Source organism: Prosopis cineraria, unplaced genomic scaffold (assembly GCF_029017545.1).
Source record: "Prosopis cineraria cultivar Desert tree isolate PC_DT_omini unplaced genomic scaffold, ASM2901754v1 PC1, whole genome shotgun sequence".
NCBI lineage: Eukaryota > Viridiplantae > Streptophyta > Magnoliopsida > Fabales > Fabaceae > Prosopis > Prosopis cineraria.
Window position 1 is genome coordinate 35,827,808 of NW_026555332.1, and position 26,310 is coordinate 35,854,117.

At 29.9% G+C, this 26,310-nt stretch overlaps 2 protein-coding genes across 2 annotated transcripts; one reads left to right on the forward strand and one right to left on the reverse strand.

The window, feature by feature from the left end:
- Positions 1-2,534: 2,534 nt before the first annotated feature.
- Positions 2,535-3,213, reverse strand: LOC129305831 (kunitz trypsin inhibitor 5-like). The gene has a single exon (XM_054945974.1). The coding sequence runs from the start codon at positions 3,211-3,213 to the stop codon at positions 2,590-2,592; it is 624 nt and encodes a 207-aa protein (XP_054801949.1). The 3' UTR covers positions 2,535-2,589.
- Positions 3,214-10,918: 7,705 nt separating this feature from the next.
- On the forward strand, positions 10,919-11,887 carry LOC129294577 (miraculin-like). Its single transcript, XM_054933000.1, has one exon. It carries the CDS (start codon positions 10,996-10,998, stop codon positions 11,605-11,607), a length of 612 nt encoding a protein of 203 aa, XP_054788975.1. The 5' UTR covers positions 10,919-10,995; the 3' UTR covers positions 11,608-11,887.
- Positions 11,888-26,310: the final 14,423 nt, after the last annotated feature.

Genomic DNA, 26,310 nt, shown 5'->3' on the forward strand with positions numbered 1-26,310 from the left:
TAATATATATATATAAGATACTGCATAATTGAGAAGCATCAATGGCTTGATGGCTATATTACTTTTTGTGAACCAAACAATTATAGGTCCAACCCTATTAGTTACTGAATAGGATTAATTTAAATTCAAAATACTCTACTCCTGGTATTTGAACGTCTGGGCGGCCTCAGTTTGAAAGAAAAAAAAAATGTATCAATGAACAACTAATGTGTCTAATGAGTTAAAAAGAGTCTCAAATAATGGCGTATACTTTATTTTTACGTACGTTGTTCAATCTTAAGTATATAACTTTTCCTTGATCAATGATTTATTCTCATCCGGGACGATAAAAAGACCAGGAACGATTCTAAACTTAAGATTGGATTTCAGTGGGCATTTCCTTTTTTCTTTTTTCTTTGGGGGGGGGGTGGGGAGACGATTTCAGCTTTAGATTCCTTAGAAAAGATGATATTAGCCACTTGCAAAAGTAGTTACAAGATAAATTTATATTAATTACATGTTTGAGTAATGGAATGCATTCGGCCATATCCGTTGCTAGAGATATTAAATGGATATTAGTTTGTTAAGATCTTATGCTAATTGGTTAAGATCATGTATGAATTATTTATTTAGTGACCCTAGTCTATAGAGGGTCTCTTATCAATATTTGTCATGTAGGGCATAATATTAGAATCCAAATAAACTCATCAGCGAATTATTAAATTATTGTCTTGATCGGTTTAATAAAATACTTTGTTTATAAGTAGTTTAACCATAGTTCGATCATGGTTTTGACTCTTAACCCTTGAGCCAATATCTTAATTAGTTTAATAATTAATTCAATTTTTAGCACCTTATTAGGGTTTATTTGGTTCAAGAGGAAAGAGGAGAAAAAATAATTATATATAGACAACTTTACTCTTATATTATTAATTTTTTAATAAAATATAATTATGAATGTTTTTAACATGTAATTATTAGTATATAGAGTAATTATCATTGTTAAATATATTATTAAAAATATATCATTACTGAATTTGTTTAAAAAGATGAAGAGTAGTAATTAAAAGAAGGAGCATACTGGTCATTGTATAACAAAATTATATCCTTCCCCTCCCAATTGCCCTAATTTGGAGGGGGGTTTGGAGAGGAAGGGAGGGGACCCCTCCACTTTTCCAAACCAAACAAGGGGTTAGGGTGGGGAGTTTATTGGAATTACTGTAGATCTCATCTTTATACCCCAAAGGTGCGGTCCTTTGGGATTTCTTTATCACCTGTCAAGGGATGATTGATTAATTAGTACGATACCTTAAGAGAGTTTATTATGAGTTGTATAAGCTTATATTGCTCTTTCATTGTTAATGGATATAGGTTGTTCATCCCTTGTGAAAGAAATGGTCACAATGTTACACAACGGTTAAATCCCATAAAGTTGCCCCAAATGTTATTTCTGCTTTTGTTCAAAAACTATACTTATGTTATATGATGTTTCTCTTTAATAAACTAATGCAATAATGCAACTTACACCATCTAAACGAAATTAAAGAGATTTAAATTAAATGAAGGCATAAATATCTAAATAGATGTGTAGAGATTCCATATGATTAGCTATTTACATTTATATGTCTGTGAGATGGATGAAGAAATAATAGTTAAAAATAAGTTGATTTAAAAAATTAATCTTCGCCAATGTTTCAAGCCACCAAAGCCGGAGTGAGGGGTAAAATTCTGTTCCCACAATCAATCAAGTGATCAGGATTTCATTTCTTTAACTTTGTATATAAAAAAACCTAGTAAGAATGGAATTTCTTCCACCAACAGCGAATCTAGAGTTTAGCATTTATGGGGGTAAAAGATAAGACTATAATTAAGATAAAATGTGGACATTTTTACAATTAAAAATATATAAACAGACTCAGTTAGCTCAAGACTCAAGTGACAATGATAGGTGACATGTGCTCCTACCTGCAAATGAGTGATATGGTTTTGGCTTCCAAATTAAATAATTTGTAGATAAATATTGAAATGCTAAACAATTATCATTTGAAAGAAGGAAAAATTATTTAAAGGACCAAATCCAGAACTTTTTATTTATAAGGACCCTTATATGGTAAATATTCATAATTCCATTTACAAATTTGTGTTGTTTTAGTGACAAATAGTAGTACTAGTATAAGTATATCGTTTGACCTATACATTTGTACTATTATTTCAGTGGTAAATATGATTGTAGTTACGTTTGGGCTCACAAATTTATGCTATGTGAATGGTAATTTAGGGTCCTTGTGAATAAATTAACTTGTAAATGATTAGTCCACTAATCACAAAGTCAGATATCAAACGTACGTAAGTAGTCAATAAATTAAAACCTAAATTAAAACCCAAACCAACCTTTTCTGTTGACAGTGATGACATGTGACATCTATTTTGTGAATATTTTCATTAAAATTCAAAGTCTAAATTTGAATTCAATAAGCAGCTGTAAACTTTAATAATAGGAATTACTCAACAAAGAGAAACAAACTGTCCCATTAGAGACAACACATACACACAAAACACATTACTCCTAATTATTCAAAAAGCTTTTGGCCATTATTGTTAGAGTTTCTTTCAAGCTCGTTGAAATTGAACTTTGAGAGGCGTATCAGTCACAGCAAGACTCTTGTTTCCACCACTATTAACATATAACCCGATGTCCTTACACAGAAAAAACTTGCAATATCTGCACACAACAGGACAGTAAACTAGCTTATAAGCATCTTCATATTCCTCAATCTTAAACCAGTTCCTCACTGTGCGTCGACCAGGATTGCCTATAGCACCACCGGTCGTCACGAACCGCTGTCCAACGGAATAATCATAGTCGGCCAACTTCCACACAATGGACTGAGGACAATTAGTTTCTGCAATAGAGAACTCAATGTTCAAGTCAGTAGAGACATAAACGGCGCCTTTTTTATTAGTATTGACAGGAGTAAACGACAATGATTGGCCTTGATAACCCTCCACGGCTACCACATCAAGAGGACATTCTTCTCCTATGCTTGCAAGATCAAGACCACCTCCGTACTGCGCAGGACCGTCAGGGACAATGTAGTAATTCGTGCCAACTCGGAGCCTCCTGCCTGAAGTGTCATGTACGGCTTCCAGCCATGAGCCGGTGGGAGCTGCGCCAAGGATTGGCTCCGAGATTGAGGCGAAGAGAAGGACGAAAGCTAGCATTGTGATCTTCATTGTGAAGTGTATATATGCTTCAAATAAATGTGGGTGTTGTGTCTAGGTTTTGGTTTAGTGATGGAGATATGAAGTGAAAGGAACATGAATTTACAGAACTGGTTTGTGAGTGTAATAGTCAAGGATTTCGACTAATACGATTGGCAGCTTATACTGTTTTGTCCATAAAAGTTGGCTTCTCGTTTAAGCCGTTGAATTGTTCCACGCTTTTCCTTGTAATAGTAGATTACTTGCTGATTAGTGCTTTAATTTGTTTGTTTAGTTCTTGGGAAGCACACAGTCATTGTTATAGATGGGGCAGACAATTTTTTTTAGTTCCCTCCTTTCTAACCACTCTTGAAATACCTCTCGTATACAATTATTATAACTGATTTCTATTTCTTCTTATAAGATAAAATTATTTGTTCTCTCTGAATTTGGATCACAATAAAAGACATTGGTAATTACCATTTTACTCTTTCTAAAATAAGTTAGATGAAACTTTAGTCTTAAAAATAAAAATTTACATCTTTTCAATTATATTGTCATTAAATACCTTACTTATATAAGTGTTTTAATAATAATAATAATTAAAATTTTAATAGATCATTTAAAAAAAAGAGTAATAAGTAAAGTGGGGGAATAAGTGAAAAAACAATTATAAAAAAGGTAAAGGTGCATTTTTGTTCTTAAGGTATTTTTTAAGAAGCACTCAACACTCTAACATTTTTATTGAAGTAATTTACCTTTAAAATTATTAAAATGGAGCATTTTTTTTCCTTTCTATCAAAGTTTCTAACAGTTAACGTTTGATGTCACCATTGAAAATTTGATAGAAAGGGTAAAAATGCTCTATTTTAATAATTTTAAAGGTAAAATTATTCCAACAAAAATGTTAAGGTATTAGGAGCTTCTCAGAAAATACTTTAGGAATAAAAATATACTTTTACCCTTATAAAAATTACCTAATGTTTTACTAATTAAGCAGGATTTATAGAAGATATCGTATCATGATTCAAAGGAAGGACTTTACACATTGAGCAAGACAACTGCTTAATATATTTAAAATTACACCATCTATTTACACATACTCTTTCTTAGACAACTTGTTTTTTTTATTATTTCATCATCCAGTATCTTAAAAAATTTAGAAATATTACAACCACCCAAGGTTGTCAAACTTGAGAGTTTAAGTAAATTCATGATAGGGATATAAATTTAAAATGTAAACTTGGATCGTAGATTCATAAGAATTTATCTCTATTAATAAATAACCTTTAAAAGTATATGATTAAATAATTAAAATATAAAATATGATCATAATTTAATTTAAAAATATTTTAAATATATATTATTGAAATTAAATCCATTTACATTTATAGATTATTATACTCAACATAGAAATTTTAAAATAGAGCAACTTATTTTTAATATTTTTTCTTTTTTATAATATTAGTTTTTTTAGTTTTATTTTTCATTAAATCAGGTCCTAACGTTTTTATGGACCAAGTTCTATGTAATATATACTTATTTTGTTCAACAAGTTTATGAGTGAATTAGCATGATTTTATAAGTTAAAAATATAAAAATAATAAACTCAAGAAGTTAACTCACAAGTTTAGCCGAGTTTTATTTAATCTAATTTTATGAGCAAGTTAATATAATTTTATAAATTAAAAATATAAAAATAATAGGCTCTGAGAGTCAACTGGAGGATTTGATAACAATGCGACCACCCTTTAGACTAATATGGAAAAGTGCTCTTTTTTTCAAGTGATTTTTTAAATACACATTAATTACTGCCTAATTAATTTGTAAATTGTGACATTCTAGAGAAACATTGCCAAAACTTTTGAAAAGTTGTCTTGTCATAAATAGTAACGGAGGGTGGATAATTTTTTCCCGTTTTATTTATCAATGAACTCGTTTAAATTGCCTAGTTGTCTCTACTTTGTTCTGATATCTGTAACACACTTTGATATATATATATATATATATATATATTATTATGTACTACTACTAACCTTATGAGATCCACTTCGTTCTTAACATTTTTTTAAAAAAATATTAATTGGAGAGTACTTTCCCTCTGATACATACCCATACTGACGGCGACACGCGAGTAGTGAGGGAGTGCGGAGTAGCTGAGGGTGCTAGGATTTGGTGCATATAGACCAACATCACTTTGGCTGTTTGCGCCGCTTAAACCACGTCGTTTTTCGTCACTTGAAATCTCCGTCATCTAATTGAAACATGCCATCTTGGTTTTGGCCTAGAAACATGCCATCTGTGTCGCTGTAATATACTCCCTCCGGTTCTATTTATAAATTATTTCTATCAATCTTATCAATATCAATACAATAAAAGTACAAGAAATAAAAGTAAGTAAAATTTCAAACATACCCCTATATAACAAATCTAAAAAGTAATGTCCTATTGCTTTTTCTTTCTCATAAAGGGTAATTTTGAAAATGCTTTTCAAATATTACCTAAAAAGATGCACCATGACTTATAAATGAAACCAAATAGACCTTCTAAAATAGGACTTATAAATGAGGCCGGAGGAGTATATCTTATGTAGTGAATTTCAATTAGAGTTCGGAAAATGAATTGAGCAGACTAATCCATTTAACCTATCAATTTTGATTGATTCAGTTGAAAAATTGACCTATTTTTTAGTCCAACTTGCAAAATTAATGAGTTAAAATAGATTAACCCGCTTGCTAAAAAGGTTAGCCTACAAGCAAGTATACTTTTTTTAAAAAATAATTTTTTTTTCAATTGTAATATATCTTTTTATAAATATACAATATAATGATAGTTTTTAAATATATAATTTATGACTCTAAAATATGTTATTTACATTTAAAAACTAATGCAAATCTTTCTTATAATTTACAAATAAAATTTTTATTATAATTTATAAATTGATAATTTATTATTTTTATAGAAATATTTTGAATATATATTATTTGTTAATCTCATCAGATCTATTGATTGAAATAAAAATAATAATACATTAAAAAAATATATTTATATTTAAATTTTCTTATTTAGTGAAAAAGATAAGATACTTAGGTGAGAAGATGATTAATAGTAAAAATTTAGCAATTTTTTTTAATATTTTGGCTTCATTTTTATATTTAATTCTTAATCCATAAAAAGCATATATAAATAATATCAAAATTATATTTAAATTTTTTGTGATACAAAAAATATTTTTAATTCTAATTCTTTTTCTTTTATCAATTTCATATCCATTTCTATTCAAACTTACTTTTAGTGGAACATCCAAGTAAAAAAAAAAAAAAGTTTGGATTCTAAATCTTTTTGAAGTATCATGACTTTTCAAGAATGCACAATAGACCATTTAGATTTAGATAGGTGTTAGAAAAAATAAAACTTATTGTGTGGGATTCGTTTAATAGGATTTAGAAGGGTGATTTAATTTATATATATATATATATATATGATATTTTGATTATAAATTTTAAACCATTAAAAAAAATAAAGTTACATTTTGCTGATGTGTGGGTTGGGTTGGGTTGGGTTTTCCCAACCCATTTATCTTGGCGGGCTAGACCAACCCAACCTGCTAAAACTTTAATTTGTGCAAGCTGGCCTAGAATCCATTTGCACAGTTCTAAATTCTAAATGTTGGTTTCCTACCAAACTATTTTCTTTTCAACTTGTTTTAATTTAATTTTTCCTTTTTGATATTTTTTCACTAATTTCTAAATCTCAAATTTTAAAAATAATCTTGTAAAAACTGAAGTTTTGAAATATGATGAAAAATTTACTATATATATATATATATTTATTTATATGGATAAAATCATAAAAAGACAATTTTACCTTTAAAGTTTAAACTATATCATTGATGAATAATTATCCGACCATAACTCGAATAAAATTATTTTCAATAGAAAAATATTTGTGAAAAATGAAAAACATGTACTGATGTTTAGCTGCATTTTTCTTTAGAGGTCCCTCCTCTAGAAGTTAAATATTTAGCGCCTTAGATAGGCTTGGTCTAATATAATTTTTTTAAAAAATAACACTGAGTTTATTTTTTATTTTTAAATTATTTGATATAATGATTTTTAAATGTATGACTTGAAAATTTGTAAACTAAAATATTGAAAAAAATAAACAAAAAAGGGTGGAGAACAGTTCTTTAGTGAAGACAAAAAATTGAAGTGAGTATAGATAATGAAAAGAGATCAGAATAGATTTAAATGTGAATAAATAAAATTATGCAGAGAATATAAAAGCACGAGGTCAATTATGCATGATTCGCAGGCTTTTATATTAGGGGGAATTTCAATATGTGTGTGTGTAGGATAAGAGATGTAATTTTATTTCAAATTAGTCCAAAACAATTATGAAATTATACTGCATGACCAAGGGGATTAAATTATAATTATTTTTTGTAGGTAAACAATTATTTTCAGTAACTTGACATGTTATTTTAAGGAAAAATGAGCAAAAATACTTACAAAATAGTTAGCCACGGACATCCAGTATCCTAAAGTGAGGAAAAAGATAAAAATATACATAACGTTATATGGATGGGTGCAAAAATAACCAGACTGTTAACTTTGACCGTTAAATACTGATTGTGCATGTCACGTGTTAGTCTTTGCTGATGTGGACTAATATAAAGGCAAAAATACTCATGAAATTATCAGTCAGGAGCAAAAAAACCTACAAGTTAGAGATCAGGAGCAAAAATACCCATAATGTTACTATAGTTAGTGCAAAACTACTAATCCATCCAATCTCTTAAATGTTGACCATTTAGCTGACACCTAAGTAGAAATTAACTATTCTTTCACTGATGTAGGCAAGAAATATTCCCAGATGAATTTTTATGAATATTGATCAATCACCGTATGAGTACCCATAATATTACTTTAGTAAGTGTAATAGTAACCAATCCGTCAAAATTAATATTACATTATTTCTTTCCATCACCATGTATCTCGCTCCCTTTATTTCTCCATCTCCACTCATTTTTCTTATCTGTAAAACCTAAGATTCAATATAGTGAGATAGGTTGTATAAAATTAAAGATTGAAATGAGCACATCTAGCTTAAGAACATTGTCACAACCTTAAGTAATTGCATTTATGATAGGTTTAAAATTTTTAAATGGTTTTCACCACTGTTACAAAGAAACAAGTGATTTAATTTTGATATTCAATCAAAATAATATTTTCTCACAAGATATTCATACAATGATCAATTAACTTTCAGAGAATTTCATCTAGAAATATTTTTTACCCATATTAGCAAAAAAAAAGGTCAACTTTTGCTTAAGTGTCAGCTAAACGATCAACATTTAAGGGATTAGATGTATTAATACTTTTGCACCAACTTTGATAATGTTATGAGTATTTTTGCTCCTAGCCTATAACTTCGTAGATATTTTTGCTCCTTTATTAGTTCATATCAGTAAAGACTAACACGTAGCATACACAATCAGCATTTAACGATTAAAGTTAACGGCATTATGTTAAAGTTAATGGTTTGATCACTTTTGCACCTATCCATGTAACGATATGGGTATTTTGCCATTTTTCTCACTTTAGGATATTGGTTGCTCATGGCTGACCACTTTGTGGGTATTTTTGCCTCTTTACCCTTATTTTAATAATGTTATTAATCTAAATTTCTCATTTAGTTACATAAGAATTTATGAACTTAAACTCAAATTCATTTCTTATTACATAATTTCTTTATGATTTTGAATTCTATCTACACCATATTCATTTAAAATTTTAGTCACTTTAAATATCTTGTTTTCTTTGTGTTTTTACTATTGATACCTCTATGACTTATCTTTTCTCATATTTCATTCTCATCTTCCATCGATTAAAAAATAAAAATAAACTCACTATTTTGAATTTTACATTTTTGTTTTGAATCTCAACTCACTTTTGCACAAAAACAAAAAAAAAAATCTCAACTCACCTCTCTTCATTTGAAAAATTTTAAATTACCCAAATTGGAAATACATAAATTTTAAATATGAGATTATAAATGTGAGATTTTAAATCTAGATAGAATTCAAATCCAAATTGACTAATTCAAACACTGTCTAATGGTGTGTTTGAATTAATGAGGATTTGTTTTTAAACCAAACCCCTCTTTTGGATACATAAAAATTTTTGAATTTAAATTTGATTTAAATCCAAATCCATTTCAAATTATAATTTCTTTGAAACATCTTGTTCTATTTGTTCTTTCATTATTAATATTTTTATAACTCTCATATCTTTTCTTATCTTTTATCAATTAAAAAATAGAAATAAACTCTTCATTTTTAATTTTTAATTTTTTTTTGAATCTCAAGTCATCTCTTTTCATTTGAATTTTTTCAAACTACCCAAATAAAATATTTTCATATATGAATTTTAAATGTGAGATTAATTTAAAATGCAAGATGTCAATAATTTGTTAACAACACATGTTGCATATTCAATCTTATTAACTTGTTTACAACATAAATACATTTATTAAAACTATGACTTGACTTGTTATTTTGATAACGTTATTTGTTAATTTAACAGAGGAACTTGTTACAATAAACATTTTGCATATTCAATATAATTTTATAACATGAAGTAGGCTTGTTAAAACTATAACTTGACTTGTTATTTATTTTAATGTTAGTTGTTACTTCAATAAAGGAACTTATTATAGTACATTTTTTGCATCTTTGATATTATTTTTTTGACTTGTTAAAATTGCAATTTGAGTTGTTATTTCAATATTATTACTTGTTAAATTACTTATATTAAAATATAATTAAAGGACATTTTGGCCGTTTTCCTACAAAACATAATTTCAATTTAATTCCTTAGTTCTATAGTGTAATTTCATAATTGTTTGGGACTTGTTTAAAATAAAATCATATCTCTAGTCCTATAATGAAATTCTCCCTTCATATTAATTAGTGAGACACAAATGACGACATATATAGCACACAACATGTGATAGTACAACTATGGAATAAATTCTTGATGGAATTATTGCAGATGCATAGTTGGAATGAAGTTGCCTAAAGCCTGCAGGTCAATACTTGGAAGCATCGCCTCATGTTCAGAACTATTTTGGGACAATTCCTACTATTATATATTGATATCTATTGAAAAAAAAAAAAAAAAAAGCAACTAAGGAATGGATCAAAGATCATACGCGGTTGAGGTATGTCTCAAGGATATAAGGTATCCGCAAGTTGCCAACTGGATTAATTTGAGTCAATAAAGACTCAAGAATGAAAGCAAAGAAAAAGATCATACGCGGTTGGCTATGGCAAGCTTGCTTCTGTACTCTTCAAATTCATAACCATTCAAGACTATGGATATATACCTCATTTCATTGTCCTGGTCCAGTTCATCTTACAAAAGAAAGTCATGAACCAGAGGTAGGCAGCAACAAATAATAGATTTTGCAAATTGCAATCTTCAAATATAATATGTTTGTATATATATGTTAGTCAAAGACGGAGGGCATCTCGCGAATAAAACAGAAGACAGCGGCCAAGTAATTAGACCACTTGACAAAGACAAATGCTTTTAAAAAGACTTGATTCTGGAAGCAATCTTATATGGAGAATAAAGAGTTTATCCTCAAGCTCGAAATCCTTGACCATCAGTCCAAGTTTGGTCCACCGATTCCGCCCACACTACTGTGACTATAAATTCATGCTTACATTCTCGGATCATTTTCCATATCAGTAACCAAACAAAGAAGAAAGCTAGATATTTTGGAAGCACATTTCAAGTATATCAAAGAATGAAGATCACATTGGCAGCGGCATTCGTCCTTCTCTTTGCCTTCAGCACAAAGCCACTGCTCGGAGGATCAGCCGATGCAAAACCGGAGCCAGTTCTCTCCGGCAGCAAAGTTCTCCGAGCAGATCACAGTTACTACATAATTCCAGTTCCCCAGCCCCCAAGCGGCGGCCTTGAGCTTGCAAGCACTAGAAGAAAGTGCCCACTAGACGTTATTACAGTGCAAGAGGATCCAAGCCTACCATCATCCTTCGTTCCCGTCAACTCCAAGGACGGCGTGATTCGTGTCTCTACTGATCTCAACATCGTGTTCAATACTGACAGAGACACAGGATGTCCTCAATTCAACGTGTGGAAGGTCGACGACTACGATAATAGCACTGGACAGTGGTTCGTGACGACGGGCGGGGTTGTGGGGAATCCTGGACCACAAACAGTGAGGAATTGGTTCAAGATTGAGAAGTATGAAGATGGTTATAAATTGGTGTACTGTCCAAGTGTGTGCAGGAACTGTAATAATGTTCCGTGCAAAGATATTGGGACGTACATTGATAGCCATGGATACGAGCATCTTGTCCTGAGTGACGTGCCCTACAAAATTCAATTCCTATGATGTGGTTAGAAGGACTCAAGGACATGATTCTACTTTGCTTATAGTAGCTTTGACTGATTTGCCTTACGAAGTTCAGTTTCAGTGATCGAGCCTGATGAAGGTCATTTCATCAACAATAAGTTCATCAATAATGTAATTTGTTTGTCCTTAGAGGGACACTGTTTTATTGCCGTTGCTTATAAGAGCTATAGGTTCCCCAAGTTGGCAAGTAGGGTTATATCTTGTCTGCAACTAATAAAAATGTGAAAAACAATATATAAATAAGCAAGTATTGCCATAATGCGTGTTCTTTTTTTTTTCTTTTCTTTTTCTTACTTAAATTTTTATATTTTATTTTTGGAAATTATAATAATAATAATAATAATAATAATAATAATAATAATAATCAATAGCCAAAGTTTGTGACAAAGTGTTAACGAATAACAAATTTATCGATAAAATAAAAGGAAGATGAAGTTCATGGCCACAAATCTTATTTTACATTAAAAATTAACCTGAAAAATGAATTACAATTGCAGAACATTCATGTTTCCTCATTCTAAAATTTTTTTAATCTCGTTTTTTTAAAAAATATATTATGAGCTTGGAGGGCTACTGAGCTTGAGTCTATTTTTACATGGCTTAATAGAGTTAGGTTTAGGAACTTGATTACACTACAAATCACTAATTTCAAACTCAAACTTTTATATGAATGAGTTTAAACGCTATCGAACTGGACTGTATTTCTGTCCAAGAAGCAATTTTCAAAAGGCTAAGTCTAAGGGGCCAATTTTTTTAGTCGATCTTCTATGTGATGAATGAATTCTTTTCTCGGTTTTTTTTTTAAATCAAGCATGAAAATATTGAGTTTTGATCACTCAATTTTAGCCATTAATTAATTTAATTTTCCGGAGCAAGTCACTTCTTGAATAAGAATTTTCCCTTATTATTATTCTTTATATAAATTCTTCAGTAGTTTGCGCACTTATATTAGGCTCTATCATTTGCGGCCAAACGTGCCTTTATGCCAACCTTTCAAAGACTCAATTAGATTCTCTTTATCATTCACTCACTTGGACTCATCAGAACCATGGGCCCAGTATTGGGCTTCGTTGTGCATTGCTATTGACAGCCCATTGTTAGCATTCCGGATGTTTGACTTTTCCTTGTCCTTCCTTTGACCATAGCTAGGTCTAGTGACAGCTGTCTTGACGGGACGGCCACCTCATCCTGTGCTTTAGCCAATGAAGACTCGCGTTTCTCCAAAGCGAAATTGTTAGGTAGATGAAATTATTTGTAATGTATCTAATAAAAATATAATTATTTATATGATATTAAATATAAATTAATTTTAATATTAATGATCATTGAGTTAAAAAATAAAAAAATTAAATATATATTTTGTTATAAAAAAATTAATTAAAATAATATTATATAAAATTTTATTTAAATAATTTAAAACATTTTAATTAAATAGATAAGAAATAATGTGATGCGTTCAATCAACTTAAAAATTTCTCTACAAACAGGAGGCGCCGAGTGTCTTCCCCTGGTCCCTAGGTTTTGTTCCACTCTGGCTACCCAAAAAAATATATCAAATGTGGCATGCCCTTTCCCATGTTCAATCAAAGCCAGTGGGCCTCTCACAAACTAATGAGTGTCTACGAGCGTTGGATGCATGGGATCAGATTCTATGGGTGTCTCAAATCTTTTACCTCTTATCCAATGAGAGTCTTATACAATATAGTACTATAATGAAGATCGTCAATTCAATTGGACTGTTGTTGAAAATGTTAACACAAAATAAAAATCACAGCACTAACTTTTTCCATTTCTTATATTCTGACCCATCAGTTTAGATTGCTATAGAGAAATGGTTGAAATTCATCCTTAATTATAAAATTAGCATCTTTAATTTAAATGACTATTTCATTTCTGGTCAAACAAGAATTTTTAAATGTTAATGAAATCTTATGATTATAGTGTGGATATTCATTGGGTGAAAGGATTTAAAACACTTATTGAATCTTAATCCATGCTTGATGTAGTGACAAAGTGTGTATTTTACAAGTAAATAGGTATAGATATTGGACCGTATTAGATTATATTTAATTATATTTATTAATAATTTATACTTATTGAATTAATTTTTATATATTTTTCTCCTGTCAATTAATTATAAGATGAAAAAAGAATTTTTGGAGCAAAATCTACTCATCCTTCTCTTTATTGTGCAGGAAAAGAAAATACAAAATTAAGAAGAGGTGGAAGCAAAGATATGCTGATAGAGAGAATATATTTTAAAAAAGATTAGATTTTAAATCAAATCAAATATGGAGAAAAATAATATTTTGGCATTTCATGGAAGATTGAAAAATATTAAATGCAAATTATTATAAATAGTGGCTTCCAGAGTCTTCCAGAGTTAAATCGGAGATTGATAAAGCAACTCTAGAGCAACAATTGAGAGCTTGAAGGCTAGATTGAAGTCTAGAGGGTTATCATTGAGGGTCTAAACAGGATTCTTCTAACTCTATTTCTTTTCTATGCTTTTGTATCTTTGTGGTGAATTGAAATTATTGAGTGGCTAGTTCTCTTTTGCCCTTAGGAATTTTATGAACCCTTTTAATGCTTTGTTTGTAGATTTATTTCTGGTTATTGGTTTTTATGATGACTTTAATGCTTAATGTGAGTTATTTTTCCATGCTTATGATTGGCACCCTATAGTGCGTGTTTGGATTTTGTTTTTTTTGTGACAGAAGGGAATTTCAAACAGGCCATATATTAAGCAACTTAAGATTAGATTTAATCTAATTTGTCTTTGAGATAGAAATATACTTAAGAGCCCTAAGTAATCATTAAAGGACTGCGCATAATGGGATCAGATTTGCTCAAGACATCACATTATAGGAGATCACGGGTTTAGTAATCAAAGGATACTTGATCTAATTTAGATTCCTTGATTTTAAAGTCTAATTAAAATTAAATAACCAGAATAAATTAAGCCTCTTCGTATTAAGGGGGATTAACTTTCCTGGAAGCTTTTAGATTTGTTGACTGCCATTCAAGTACAGGTCCATGCATGGATTCCGCCTTTAGCACAGGTTCATGTTCACCTCTCTTCATCCACATCAATAACCAATCTTCACACACAAAGATATTTTCGAAGCATTCAAGTCAAAGATTTCATGAAGATCACATTGGCAGCATTCGTCCTTCTAGTCAACTTTAGCACAAAGCCACATCTCAGAGTAGCCAATTTAGTGCCAGAGTCACATTAGCAGCATCCATCCTTCTAGTCACCTTTAGCACAAAGCCACAGCTCGGAGCAGCCGATTTAGTGCCAGAGATGGCTGCTCCGAGCTGTGGCTTTGTGCTAAAGGCGACTAGAAGGACGAATGCTACTAATGTGATCTTCATGAAATGTTTGATTTGAATGCTTCGAAAACTACTAAACGGAGGAAGTAATGATCGTCGGTTCTCGGCAATCCAAGCCTAGGCGTGTTGTTTACACCAGCTAACTCTAAGAAAAAGGTCGTGTTCATGTGTCCACTGATCTTAACATGATGTTCTCCACCGACACAGACTGTCCTCAGTCCAATGTGTGGAAGCTGACGATCTTGATAATACCACCAGACAATGGTTCTGACAAGAGGGTAGGGTTGCTGGGAAGCACACAGTGAGGGATTGGTTCAAGATTGAGAAGTATGAAGAAAGTTATAAGTTCGTTCACTGTTCAAGTGTGTGCAGAAACTGTAAGGTTCTGTGCAAAGATATCGAAATATATATGAACAGCCATGGAAACCGGCTTCTTGCTTTGGGCGATACGCGTTCAAAGTTCAATTTCTATGTTGTCTTTGGAAACATGTCAATTTAAGCCGCAAGCCTGAAGAAGATCGTTCTATCAACAAGAAATTAAGTTCAAGAATAATGTAATTTGTCCTTAGAGTGACTCAATTGTTGCCGTTGCTCATACTAATAGCTTTAAGTTTCACTACAAAAACACAACATATTAGCGACAGAAATTAGTGATGGAATGTTCCATCGCTAAAATTCTATCATTATTCCATCACTAATTTTTCAAAAATAATTTATCAATGAAATTTACCAATAAAAAATACCATTATTAATTTTAAGGATATCTTATTCCAATTTAGTGACAGAATTTGTGACAAAAAAATTTCATCACAAAGCTTTCTGTTATAATTTCGTTGCTAATTATTTTTAATTTAAGTTTATTATTTATAATATATATTTATATATAATTTATTTTTATGCTATAAATAAATAATTTAAAAATTATAATTTAAAATATTTTTTATTTTAAATTATTTGTATATTATTAATAAGAATTTAAATTGCACACTTAATTATTCTTATTTAAAAATAAAATTAAAATAAAATAAATTAATAAATAAAATTTAAAATATTATATATTATATAAAAAAATTATAATATAATATAATATATAATGATAATAAAATATTTTAATAATTATTATTAAATTTATTATCAGAAATAATTTTTTAAAATAAAACATAATAGAAATAATTATTATATAAAAATTAATTTTTCCATATTAATAAATAAATACTATATTTAATAATAATTTAAATAATATATTTATTAATATGTGTGTTTGTGTGGTTACGTATTATATATTTAATTTATCAATTAATACTGAATATTTCTTTCAGCTCAACTGGTAATAAGGTGAACACAAAGGCATTATAGAGTATGAAGTTGTGGGTTCGAGCTTGGTTAAGGCATAATTGAAAATAATAATATTTGACATAGCAGTGACAAATGACGTGGTGATGAGGTGGTGCTAAAGTGGCATTGATTGACTAAGTGACATGGCAATGATGTTTTAGTCCACCTAAATATTAGCAATGAAATTAGCCATAAAATAAGTCCGTTGGAAATTTGCGATGAAATAGCAACGGAATGCATTCCTTCGCAAAGTTATAATAACTTATCCTTATTTAGTAATGGATATTTTCCATCAGCATCCCATCGCTAATGAATTAGTAATGATATTTTTATTGACAAAAATATTCCGTTGCTAATTCCATCACTTACCCATTTAGTGACAGAATTTTCACTGATTAGCAATGGAAAATTCCATCACTAATTAGTTGTTTTTTTTATAGTGTCACCAATAACATAATTGAGTTCTCATGTTGTCTTTAATTAAGTAAATTTATTACTTGATCATTACTTCCTCCGTTTCTACTTAATTTAAGTTTTGTACATATATATTAAGAAATTTAATTAATATGCTAAAATTTAGGTTGTTTTTGGATGGGTGAATTTATGTTGGAAATTTAGATTTGAAATCTTATATTTAAAATTCATAAATTTAAATTCTTTCTTTGGATGATATAAAAAATTTCAAAATATAATATTAAAATATTTTGCTTAGGTCTTAAATAAAATTCCAAATTTTAAATTCTATGTTTGAATTAAAAGGCAACTCAAACAATATCGACAATCCAATCTAGATTAAAGGTGGCATCTAATCTTGGTTGACTCCAGCTATCTAAACCGAACGACATCAGTGGTCCATTCTTGATCAATAGTGACAGTCTGGTCCTAGTCAACATAGGTAGTCCAATCCCGAACAACAAATTATCATGAGATAATGATAGCAATCTGAGGGTTGTGTATTAGACTTGAATGACAACACTAGATCATTCCCTATTAATAGCAGTGTTTGGGATCGAACAATGAAGGAAGATAGATCGAAGACAATGATCACAAATCGGTTGGATGCAACAGACCAGCACTAAGTGATGGTAGTGAGTTGACAACGGATGACGGCAGTGGATCGACATCGAATGACCATGGTGGCGATTGTCGCACTCTCCACAAGTGCATGGGCCATGACGAATAATAAACCGTGAGTAAAGTATCATTTTTATGGAGATTTGTTTGAAACAAGTGATCAAACAAAAGACTTAACAAATTTAATTAAATTGAGCAAAACACAATTAGTTGAGAAAGTTAATTTTTTAAATTATATTAAAATTAGAAAATAAAGAAAAGCACTTGATTCTCAAACTTCAAGTACAAATTAGAATCTAAGATTATTTATTCCTCTTGTATCTCATAACACTAAAAATACCCCCTCTCATAAATGTTTTTAATGAAGATAATTGCCAACCAAGGGTTCTAATAATTGCCCAGTCTCTTATTACAATTAATAAAACCCAATTTTTAAGCCTAATATGAATATACAAGACTAGCAAGTATATTTGTATCTTATTAACAAAACCATCAATTCAACATGCAAAGTTCAAGTTTTTACACTATTTTATCTAAGTTCTACACTCAATCTAGCTCTCTCTCAGACATCAATTAAGTAGATCCAACATCTAAATGGTGGCTAAATACTTAAAAGTATTAAGATAAGAGTAAAATAAACACTTATATTATTAAACACAAAAAAAGATAAGGAACTTGATGTTAATACATACAAGGGTTCCAAATAATCTTAAAGAAAAGTGTCTAACTACTCATAATCATCCACAAGTTACAGAATACACAAAATATTTGGACCCATATTAGAAAATAAGAGAGAATTAAACTAAAGAAAATAAGCTCCAAATGTCTTCAAAACTCCAATCATTTGTTCAAGTTCTTCCAATGCCCAAACCCTAGCACATAAAGCTCTGAATGGTGGCTCTAAGTTTATCTAAAGAATGCATTATGGGTTGAGCAAGAGAAGCATACATGTATCCTACCCAAACATTTTCAGATAAATAAAATGCAACGTTTTGTAGACAGCACCGCAACTTTGGTGACGACTTTGGCCAGGACATAGAACACATTTATATGTCAATTAGGACTATTTATAAGGATTTATTATCTCAAAGTGCACACACATTGTATTAGAATTGAAAATTTGCCTAAGTGTTTAGGTTTTGTGCACTTAGGGTATTTTGGTTAAAAAATGAACTTTTGAGAAAATGTACAAGAAAAATTAAAAAAATTTATTTTAAGTGTAGAAGAAGAGTAGTCAAATTAGATTTTACAAATTCATTTTAATTTAGGAATAATTAAATAAAAAGTCAATACTTTTTCAAGCATGCTAATTTGATCTAGTTTTTTGTTTTTATTTATGTGAAAAGTTTTATATGATTTTGTGCACCCAAAAACTTGATTATTTTAATAAATTATCCCTTCTAAATATGAATTTAATTCTGCAATTTAATTAGATTTTATGTTATCACATGTTATTTAATTGAATTATGTAATTTTTGTTACATAGATGACATGCAACTTTGCATCAATTGAGCAAATGAAGTCAAAAGTTCATAGACTCAAAGCTGAAGCATTTGGACGTGTTTTGCTTCATATTGGTAGTCTAGATCAGCTTAAAATGTGGATGATAGGTGGGATTAATTTGACATATATTGGAATCATCTACAAGCCAATAGGAGGGTGCTACCTAGCAAGTGTGATAAGGCTCCAAAATTCCTTTTTGTTTTATTTTCTTTTCTTTTAATTAGTGTTCAGATGAAGCAAACTCATTAGGCATGTCCCATTCACCACAATTTCAAATTCACCACACACAATTCACTCATCCCCTCCATTCTCTCTCTAGTTCATCTTGTTCTTCATTTTCTCTACCTTCTCTTTACTTTTTTTTTTCCAGCACCCATATCTCCACTTCCAGCCATCAAACTTCAAAAATTATTTCACCATTCTTCTCCTCTCCCTTTGCCGACCCTACCCCTCACCATTGCAAGGAGATTTGAAGCTCAATCTATCAATAGACACTCCATACCTCACGGCCTCTTGGAATTCTTAGAGGAGCAAGGTGTTCTTAATGTTTTCTAGCTAAATTCTTCATGGAATCTTAGAGAAGAGTTTATGGAAGAGGAGCATTGAAGTCTTCATTTGACTAAGATCAACTTATTCTTCATCTTATTTCAACTTTACTAGAATACTATGACTATAATTGATTGTAGTTCAATTTGACTTTAGTTTTATGGTTGGTTGTAAATGTTTGTATTGAAACAAGATTGTTGACTTGAATTTTACTTCCTTTTGTTGCTGGAAATTTTGGCCACTTGATGAATTTACATGGTAATATGTGATTTCAAATGGTAAATATTTTATAAATACTTGATGAATTGCTTAAGTTTCATAGTCTTGAGCTTGAGTAATCCTTTGATTGTGGCATTAGGGGGTGATTTTTTACTAAACGCTTAGTTAATTCTTGAGCTAAGCTAATGAGATTACTTAAGGGGCTTGTAATTAACACTTAGGGAATTGAATTAGTGAAGCTAGGTTGTTTGAGATAGTCGTCTTGAGTAAACACTTTTTCAATTAAGGAAGAGAAGTTTAGTGAGCTACCATAATTAATTAGAGGCTAGGATTCTTTCATTAACAACACCCTAGGATTCCTACTTGATAAGGGCTTCACTTTAGCCAGCATTTTTAATTATTTGTCAATTAGGTAACTAGATAAGTAATTAGGTAACCAAACTCTCAATTCATTGAGTGATTTATTCCATTAGATAACTTTAAGTTGAGCTAAAACCATTCATTGAAAAATGACCTAGATTGGCCCTATATTATATTAGCGTTAATTTAGTTTTATTTTGAGGGTTGAGCGACTAGATCCTATCATCAGGTTTTTCACACTTCTTCTAATTAATGAAACTTATCATCTTTGCACTTGATTTCTTCATTTAAAAGCCTTCCAAAAGCATCAAGAAAAGGTCTAGAAACGCTTCCATTCCAACCTTAAACCAAAATATCATAAATTTAGCTTAAAAGTGATAAAATAAAGCTAAGTGTGCAAATAAAATATAAGATGCACATTTTCTTAATTTGAAAAATCAAAATACATAAAATTGAGCTAAAATATATTAAAATATAAGGAAAATGTACTCAAATGACATGAAATTCTAGAGGTTAACAGTGACGAGCTGGAACCATGTGGTAGAGGAGGGTGATTGAAAGTGAACTGAAATTTGAAATTCCTAAATTAAGTTGACAGTCCAATCCCTGTTGAAGTTAACGGTTTAATATATATTAGTGTTAGCAGTTCAGTCCCAGACGAAGTTTATTATTTGGTCTTAGTCAATGTTGATGCTCGGTTCTAGTTAGTGCCAGCACTCTGATCCAGGTGAAAGTCGACCGAAGGCAGCAATGTCGAAATCAAGAAGGTAGCAAAGTTGACGAACGAATGCAAAAGATGAGCGAGGCTTTTATGAAAATTTGAAATAATAGGGTTTTAAAAATAATTGTAAATTAAAAAGGGACCATGGTAGGATTGAGTCAAATCTAAATTTACACATTAATTTTAATTACCTAAACAATGGAGTTCGCTCAAATTCAAATCCAAATCCATATACATTCAAATATAATATTACTTTATTTTAAATTTTGTAATATTCTTCCTTTAATTCAAATTATACCCTTTAATTCAAATTGTAAGCACTTTCAATTTTTTTTATTTGCAGGTTAATTTATAATTTACAATTTTTTATAAATTCTTTAAGAACAGTGGTAAAAATTAAGATATATTTTTGCCTATTATTTTTATTGACTTTGGCTTGTTTCATGAGGGAAACCGATGCTGTCTTGTCGGATACTTTATCCACTTACGAATTATGATGAATCCAACTAGCTAGTTCTCTTTAGTTTGAGGGGAAATTAAATAGCAACCCTAAATATTTGAAATTACTCCACCCTTAACCATTTTCTTTTTAAAAATATCAAGTGTTTTAAATTATTTAAAAAAATTATAAATTACACAGGAGATGAAAAATTCCGTAACCTTTTTAATGAAATTTACAAGTCACCTAAACAAAATGTATAATTATCATTACTTCCAAGTTCAGCCGTCAATTTCAGGTTTCATTATATCGGATTAACAAGTTTTATTAAATAAATTTACAAGTCGAAAAAAATTGCAACTGTTACTCACAAGTCAACCGTTAATTTCAATTTTTGAGCCACAACCATTAATTTCATTGTATGGTGCCAATTTGCATTTTCCTCTTGTTTTTAATATTTTTTTAGTTTCAGCAAAAACTCATCAATACTTTCACTTGATTTTATTTTAGTTATTGCTTTGATATTTGGATAAGTTTTTCATTTGTTTGTTCACTTCCCAACCAAATCTTGTTCATTTGCCTTTTGGAATAGATTGCCCTGCTTCGGATTTATTTATCTCTGGTCCCGTGAAATTTTTATTCATTTCTTCTTCTCTTATTCTTTATCATCTTCCTTAGAATCCTTCCTTCCAAATTGAAAATCTAGCTTCTTCGTCTTGCTCTCCCTAGACCCACTTCTTGCAACATGATCCAATGCTTTTGGTTTTTTTTTTTAATACAAAGGAAAGCAAACTAAAAGTTAAAAAAGAAAAAACACCCAAAAAAAATAATTAATAAGGCAGCCTAAACAAGGAAAGTCGAGAGAAGTCATCAGGTGCAAAAGGATAATCTTCGTTTGGCTTTGAGGTCGGCTTTCTCATTGGACTCACGTACTAAGGCGTTCGGTTTTGGTGCGTGCTCAGCAATTTGGTCCAAATTTTTAATTTATTTTATTATCAATTTAAATAATATAAATTTAATTTGAATGTTTTAATTTAATATTAATTTTTTAAAAAAATTATATATTAAATATTCATATATACTCTAAATCCAGTCTACTCAGAGTATACCTGAATCATCAATTTAAAAAAATTTAAAAAAATAATAATTTTAAATTGGACTATTTAAATTAAATATATATTGTGTAAATTGATGATAAAATAAATTTACTAAAATTTTATAATTTTTTATAATAAACATAAAATAAAATTAAAAAATGAATTTTATAAAATCTGGAAATGCAAATGATGAGCAAAGTGGTGAGTACGGTGCGAAGTGGAGATTTCTGGGTTGCCATTCCCGTCGTAACAAATCTCGAATCTAGAGAATTTCATTACCATACTCGTGAAGCTCCAAGGAACCTCCTTGAATGGTTCTGATTACTTCTAGAGTGTCCAAAAGCAGGCACACCTTCCTAAAACCCAGATCCCACGCATGTTTGAGACCCGTCAATCAGCTGCTCTTGGTTTGTTTTCTTAGACTCCATTTCTCTCTGACGACGTCGACGCGAGAATTTTCTGTCTCACGAATTACATGGAAACAAGCGAGGACAATCTTGTCATTTCATTAAAAAATTTAATATTAAGTCAGTACTTTAACTTACAGTGATATATCACAAATTCAGGGACTTTCTTTTTTAACAAGTATGATTTAAGGATCTTCAATGAAGTTTTCCCAATCTTATGAGATCTACTTCGTTGTTAACATTTTTTTTAAATACTCCCTACGACCCTTTATATTAGTTTTTTTTTTTTTTTCAGTACACAAAGGGATAAAGCCCAAATAAAATTAGACTAAAACTAATCGTAGGTAAGTTAAGTTCAGTCTATCTCTATACAGTACATCAAGTAAATCTTTAAGAGACTCACTCAAAACTTGTAATCCACATTTTTGTGAGAGGCTCTAATTAGCCAACCAATCTGCACTAAAATTCCCTTCTCGATAAGTATGTGTCACGCTGATATTCCAGCTAACATCAATCATAGTCTGAATTTGACGAAGGAATCGATTCTTCACACAGGAACATGACAACACCTGTTTCAGCATATGTACAAGTGCAGTAGAGTCAAATTCAATGATAACCTTCCTTAGACCCAATCTTTGTAACAAGAGGAATTCAAACCATAATCCTTATAACTCCGCCTCCAAAGTTGTACACCTACGCACTCTATTAACAAAACTCCATTTCCAGTCACCAGTATAATCCCGTATGACTCCTCCACAACCAGTGTCCCCAAGCCACCCTTTAGCAGCAACATTAATATTGAGCTTTAACCAACCCTCTTCAGGCGGCCACCACCGAATATCATCCCAACACTTGAGACAAATATTGTCATCCACATCATAAGCCTTCTTAATTCCATCAACATATTGCAAAATACTCATAGTAGAAATCTTGGAGGAATCAAAGTTAAGATCAAACATCATTTTATTCCTCCAAGACCACATGAACCACATAGCCACCCTAAATATCAAATGCCAATTATAGGCATCCCTCCTTGATCTATCACCTAAATTCTTCTGAAACCATTCATGCAAATTTAAAAAAAAAAATCAAAAGAATGCATACCTCGAATCAGCTGCTCCCACACACTACGCCCATAAGAACAATCCCTCAATGCATGCAAACAGAACTCCTCAACCAACCGACACATGCAACAAACAAACGACCCATCAACACTGTTAAACCTTCGAATAGACGTTAGTAATCTATCTGAAGCAACCAACCATAAGAATGTTTGGATACGTCTCGGACCCTTCCAAGACCAAATTTTCATCTAAAAACTATTTCCCTCTTGTTGATCAAAACCACTTAGATGCTTGTACATTGTAACAATATTAAAATCATCAGAACCACTACGTAACCATTTTTAAGAAGTATAATTTAATTCATTTTATAAGTTACTGGTTTATATGATTATTTTATTTTAAATTAAAATTTTTAAATTATTTTTGAAAAATAAGAGAGATAGAAAAAATAATATTACATAGTTTGTTTTTTACTTAAAAGTTATGTTTGAAATTTTATTTATTTTTATTTTTTATATTTTATTATATTAGTATTGACTGATAAAACAAAAATTTACAAATGAGATTGGAGGAGGATTAACTGGGGAGCACTTATACATACGCATAATGACAGTGACTCAGGTAAGTAGTGAGGGAGTAGCTGAGGGTTTCTAGGATTTGGTGCATAGACCAACATCACTTTAGCTGTGTGCGCAGCTTAAACCGCGTCGTTTTTGTGTCACTTGAAATCTCAGTCGTCTAATTGAAACGTGCCATCTTTGTCGCTGTAATATCTTGTGAGTTGTGACAGTGAATCTCAATGCTGGTTCCTGCCTAATCATTTGCTTCTCAACTTGTTTTAAATTTTCCTTTCTGATTTATTTTTCTTTCACGAATTTCCGAATCTCAAATTTTAAAAATAATCTTATAAAAATTGAAGTTTTGAAATATGATGAAAAACTTAATATATATATATGTGTGTGTGTGTGTGTGTGTGGATAAAATCATAAAAAGATAATTCTACCCTTAAAGTTTAAACTATATAATTAACATATATTTTTCTGACCATGATTTGAACAAAATTATCTTCAAGAGGAGAATGTCTATGAAACAAAAAAAAAAAAACATATACTAATGTTTTGCTGCATTTTTCTTTAGAGGTCCCTCCTCCAGAAGTTAAATATTTAGCCCATTAGGTAGGGTTGGTCTAATATTATTTTATTTTTTGAAAATAACACTGAATTTATTTTTTATTTTTAAATTATTTGATATAATTATTTTTAAATGTATGACTTGAAAATTTGTAAACTAAAATATTGAAAACAATAAACAGCTTACAGAGATTGAAAGGGTAGAAAACAATTATTTAATGAAAACAAAAAACTGAAGTGGATATAGATGATGAAAAGAGATCAGAATAGATTTAAATGTGAATACATAAAATTATACAGAGAATATAAAAGCAAAACTGCTATAATTTGAATTGTACAGAGAATATAAAAGCACGGGCTCCATTTTGCATGATTCAGCGGCTTTCATATTACGGAGAATTTTATTATACATAGGACAAGATATGTAATTTTATTTCAATTAATCCTAAAAAATGATGAAATTATACTGCATGACCAAGGAGATTAAATTAAAATTTTTTTTTGTAGGTAAACAACAAAAATGCCCTTAAATTATTTTTACTAATTTAACTTGTTATTTTAATAATGTTACTTGTAAATTTAATAATGGTGTGTTTGGATTGATAGGGATTTATATTTAAACTGAATTCCTTATTTGGATACATAAGAATTTATGGATTCAAACTCAAATCCATTTCTTCATTATATAATTTCTTCGTAATTTTAAATTTCTTTTACACTCTAGTTATTTAAAATTTTTGTCACTTTAAACATCTTATTCTCTTTGTATTTTTACTATATGTATCTCTTCTCATATCTCGTTCTCGTCTTTCATAGTAAACTCACTATTTCTAATTTTTTATTTTAAATGTGATATTTGAAATGTGAGATTTTAACTCCACATAGAATTCAAATTCAAATCCACCAGTCTAAATGCTATCTAATGGTGTGTCTAGATTTATGGGGATTTGGATTTGAACTAAATCTTTAATTAGAATACACAAAAATTTATAGTTTTGAATTTGAATCATTTCAAATTATAATCCCTTTGTAATTTAAAACTCTGTTTACACTCTAGTCATTTTAAATTTTAATTATTTGAAACATTGTATTCTCTTCATACTTTTACTATTGATAATTTTATGACTCTCGTATTTTTTTCATATATTATCTATTAAAAAATAAAAATAAATTCATTATTTTTATTTTTTATTTTTCATTTCGAATCTCAAATCATCTCTCCTCATTTGAATTTTTTCAAACTACTCAAACAAAAGATTTCAAATCTAAAATCCAAATCCATTAATTCAAACACTACCTTAAAGAATTTGTTAACAACACATTTTGCATATTATTCAATCTTATTGACTTGTTTAAGATATATACCCATTGGTTAAAACTGTACTGTAACTTAACTTGTTATTTTGATAATGTTACTTATTAATTTAATAGAGGAACTTCTTGACTAAACA

Excerpts from the sequence above, each read along its gene's own strand:
- LOC129305831 (XM_054945974.1), bottom strand. The coding sequence starts at position 3,213 with ATGAAGATCACAATGCTAGCTTTCGTCCTTCTCTTCGCCTCAATCTCG.
- LOC129294577 (XM_054933000.1), top strand. The coding sequence starts at position 10,996 with ATGAAGATCACATTGGCAGCGGCATTCGTCCTTCTCTTTGCCTTCAGC.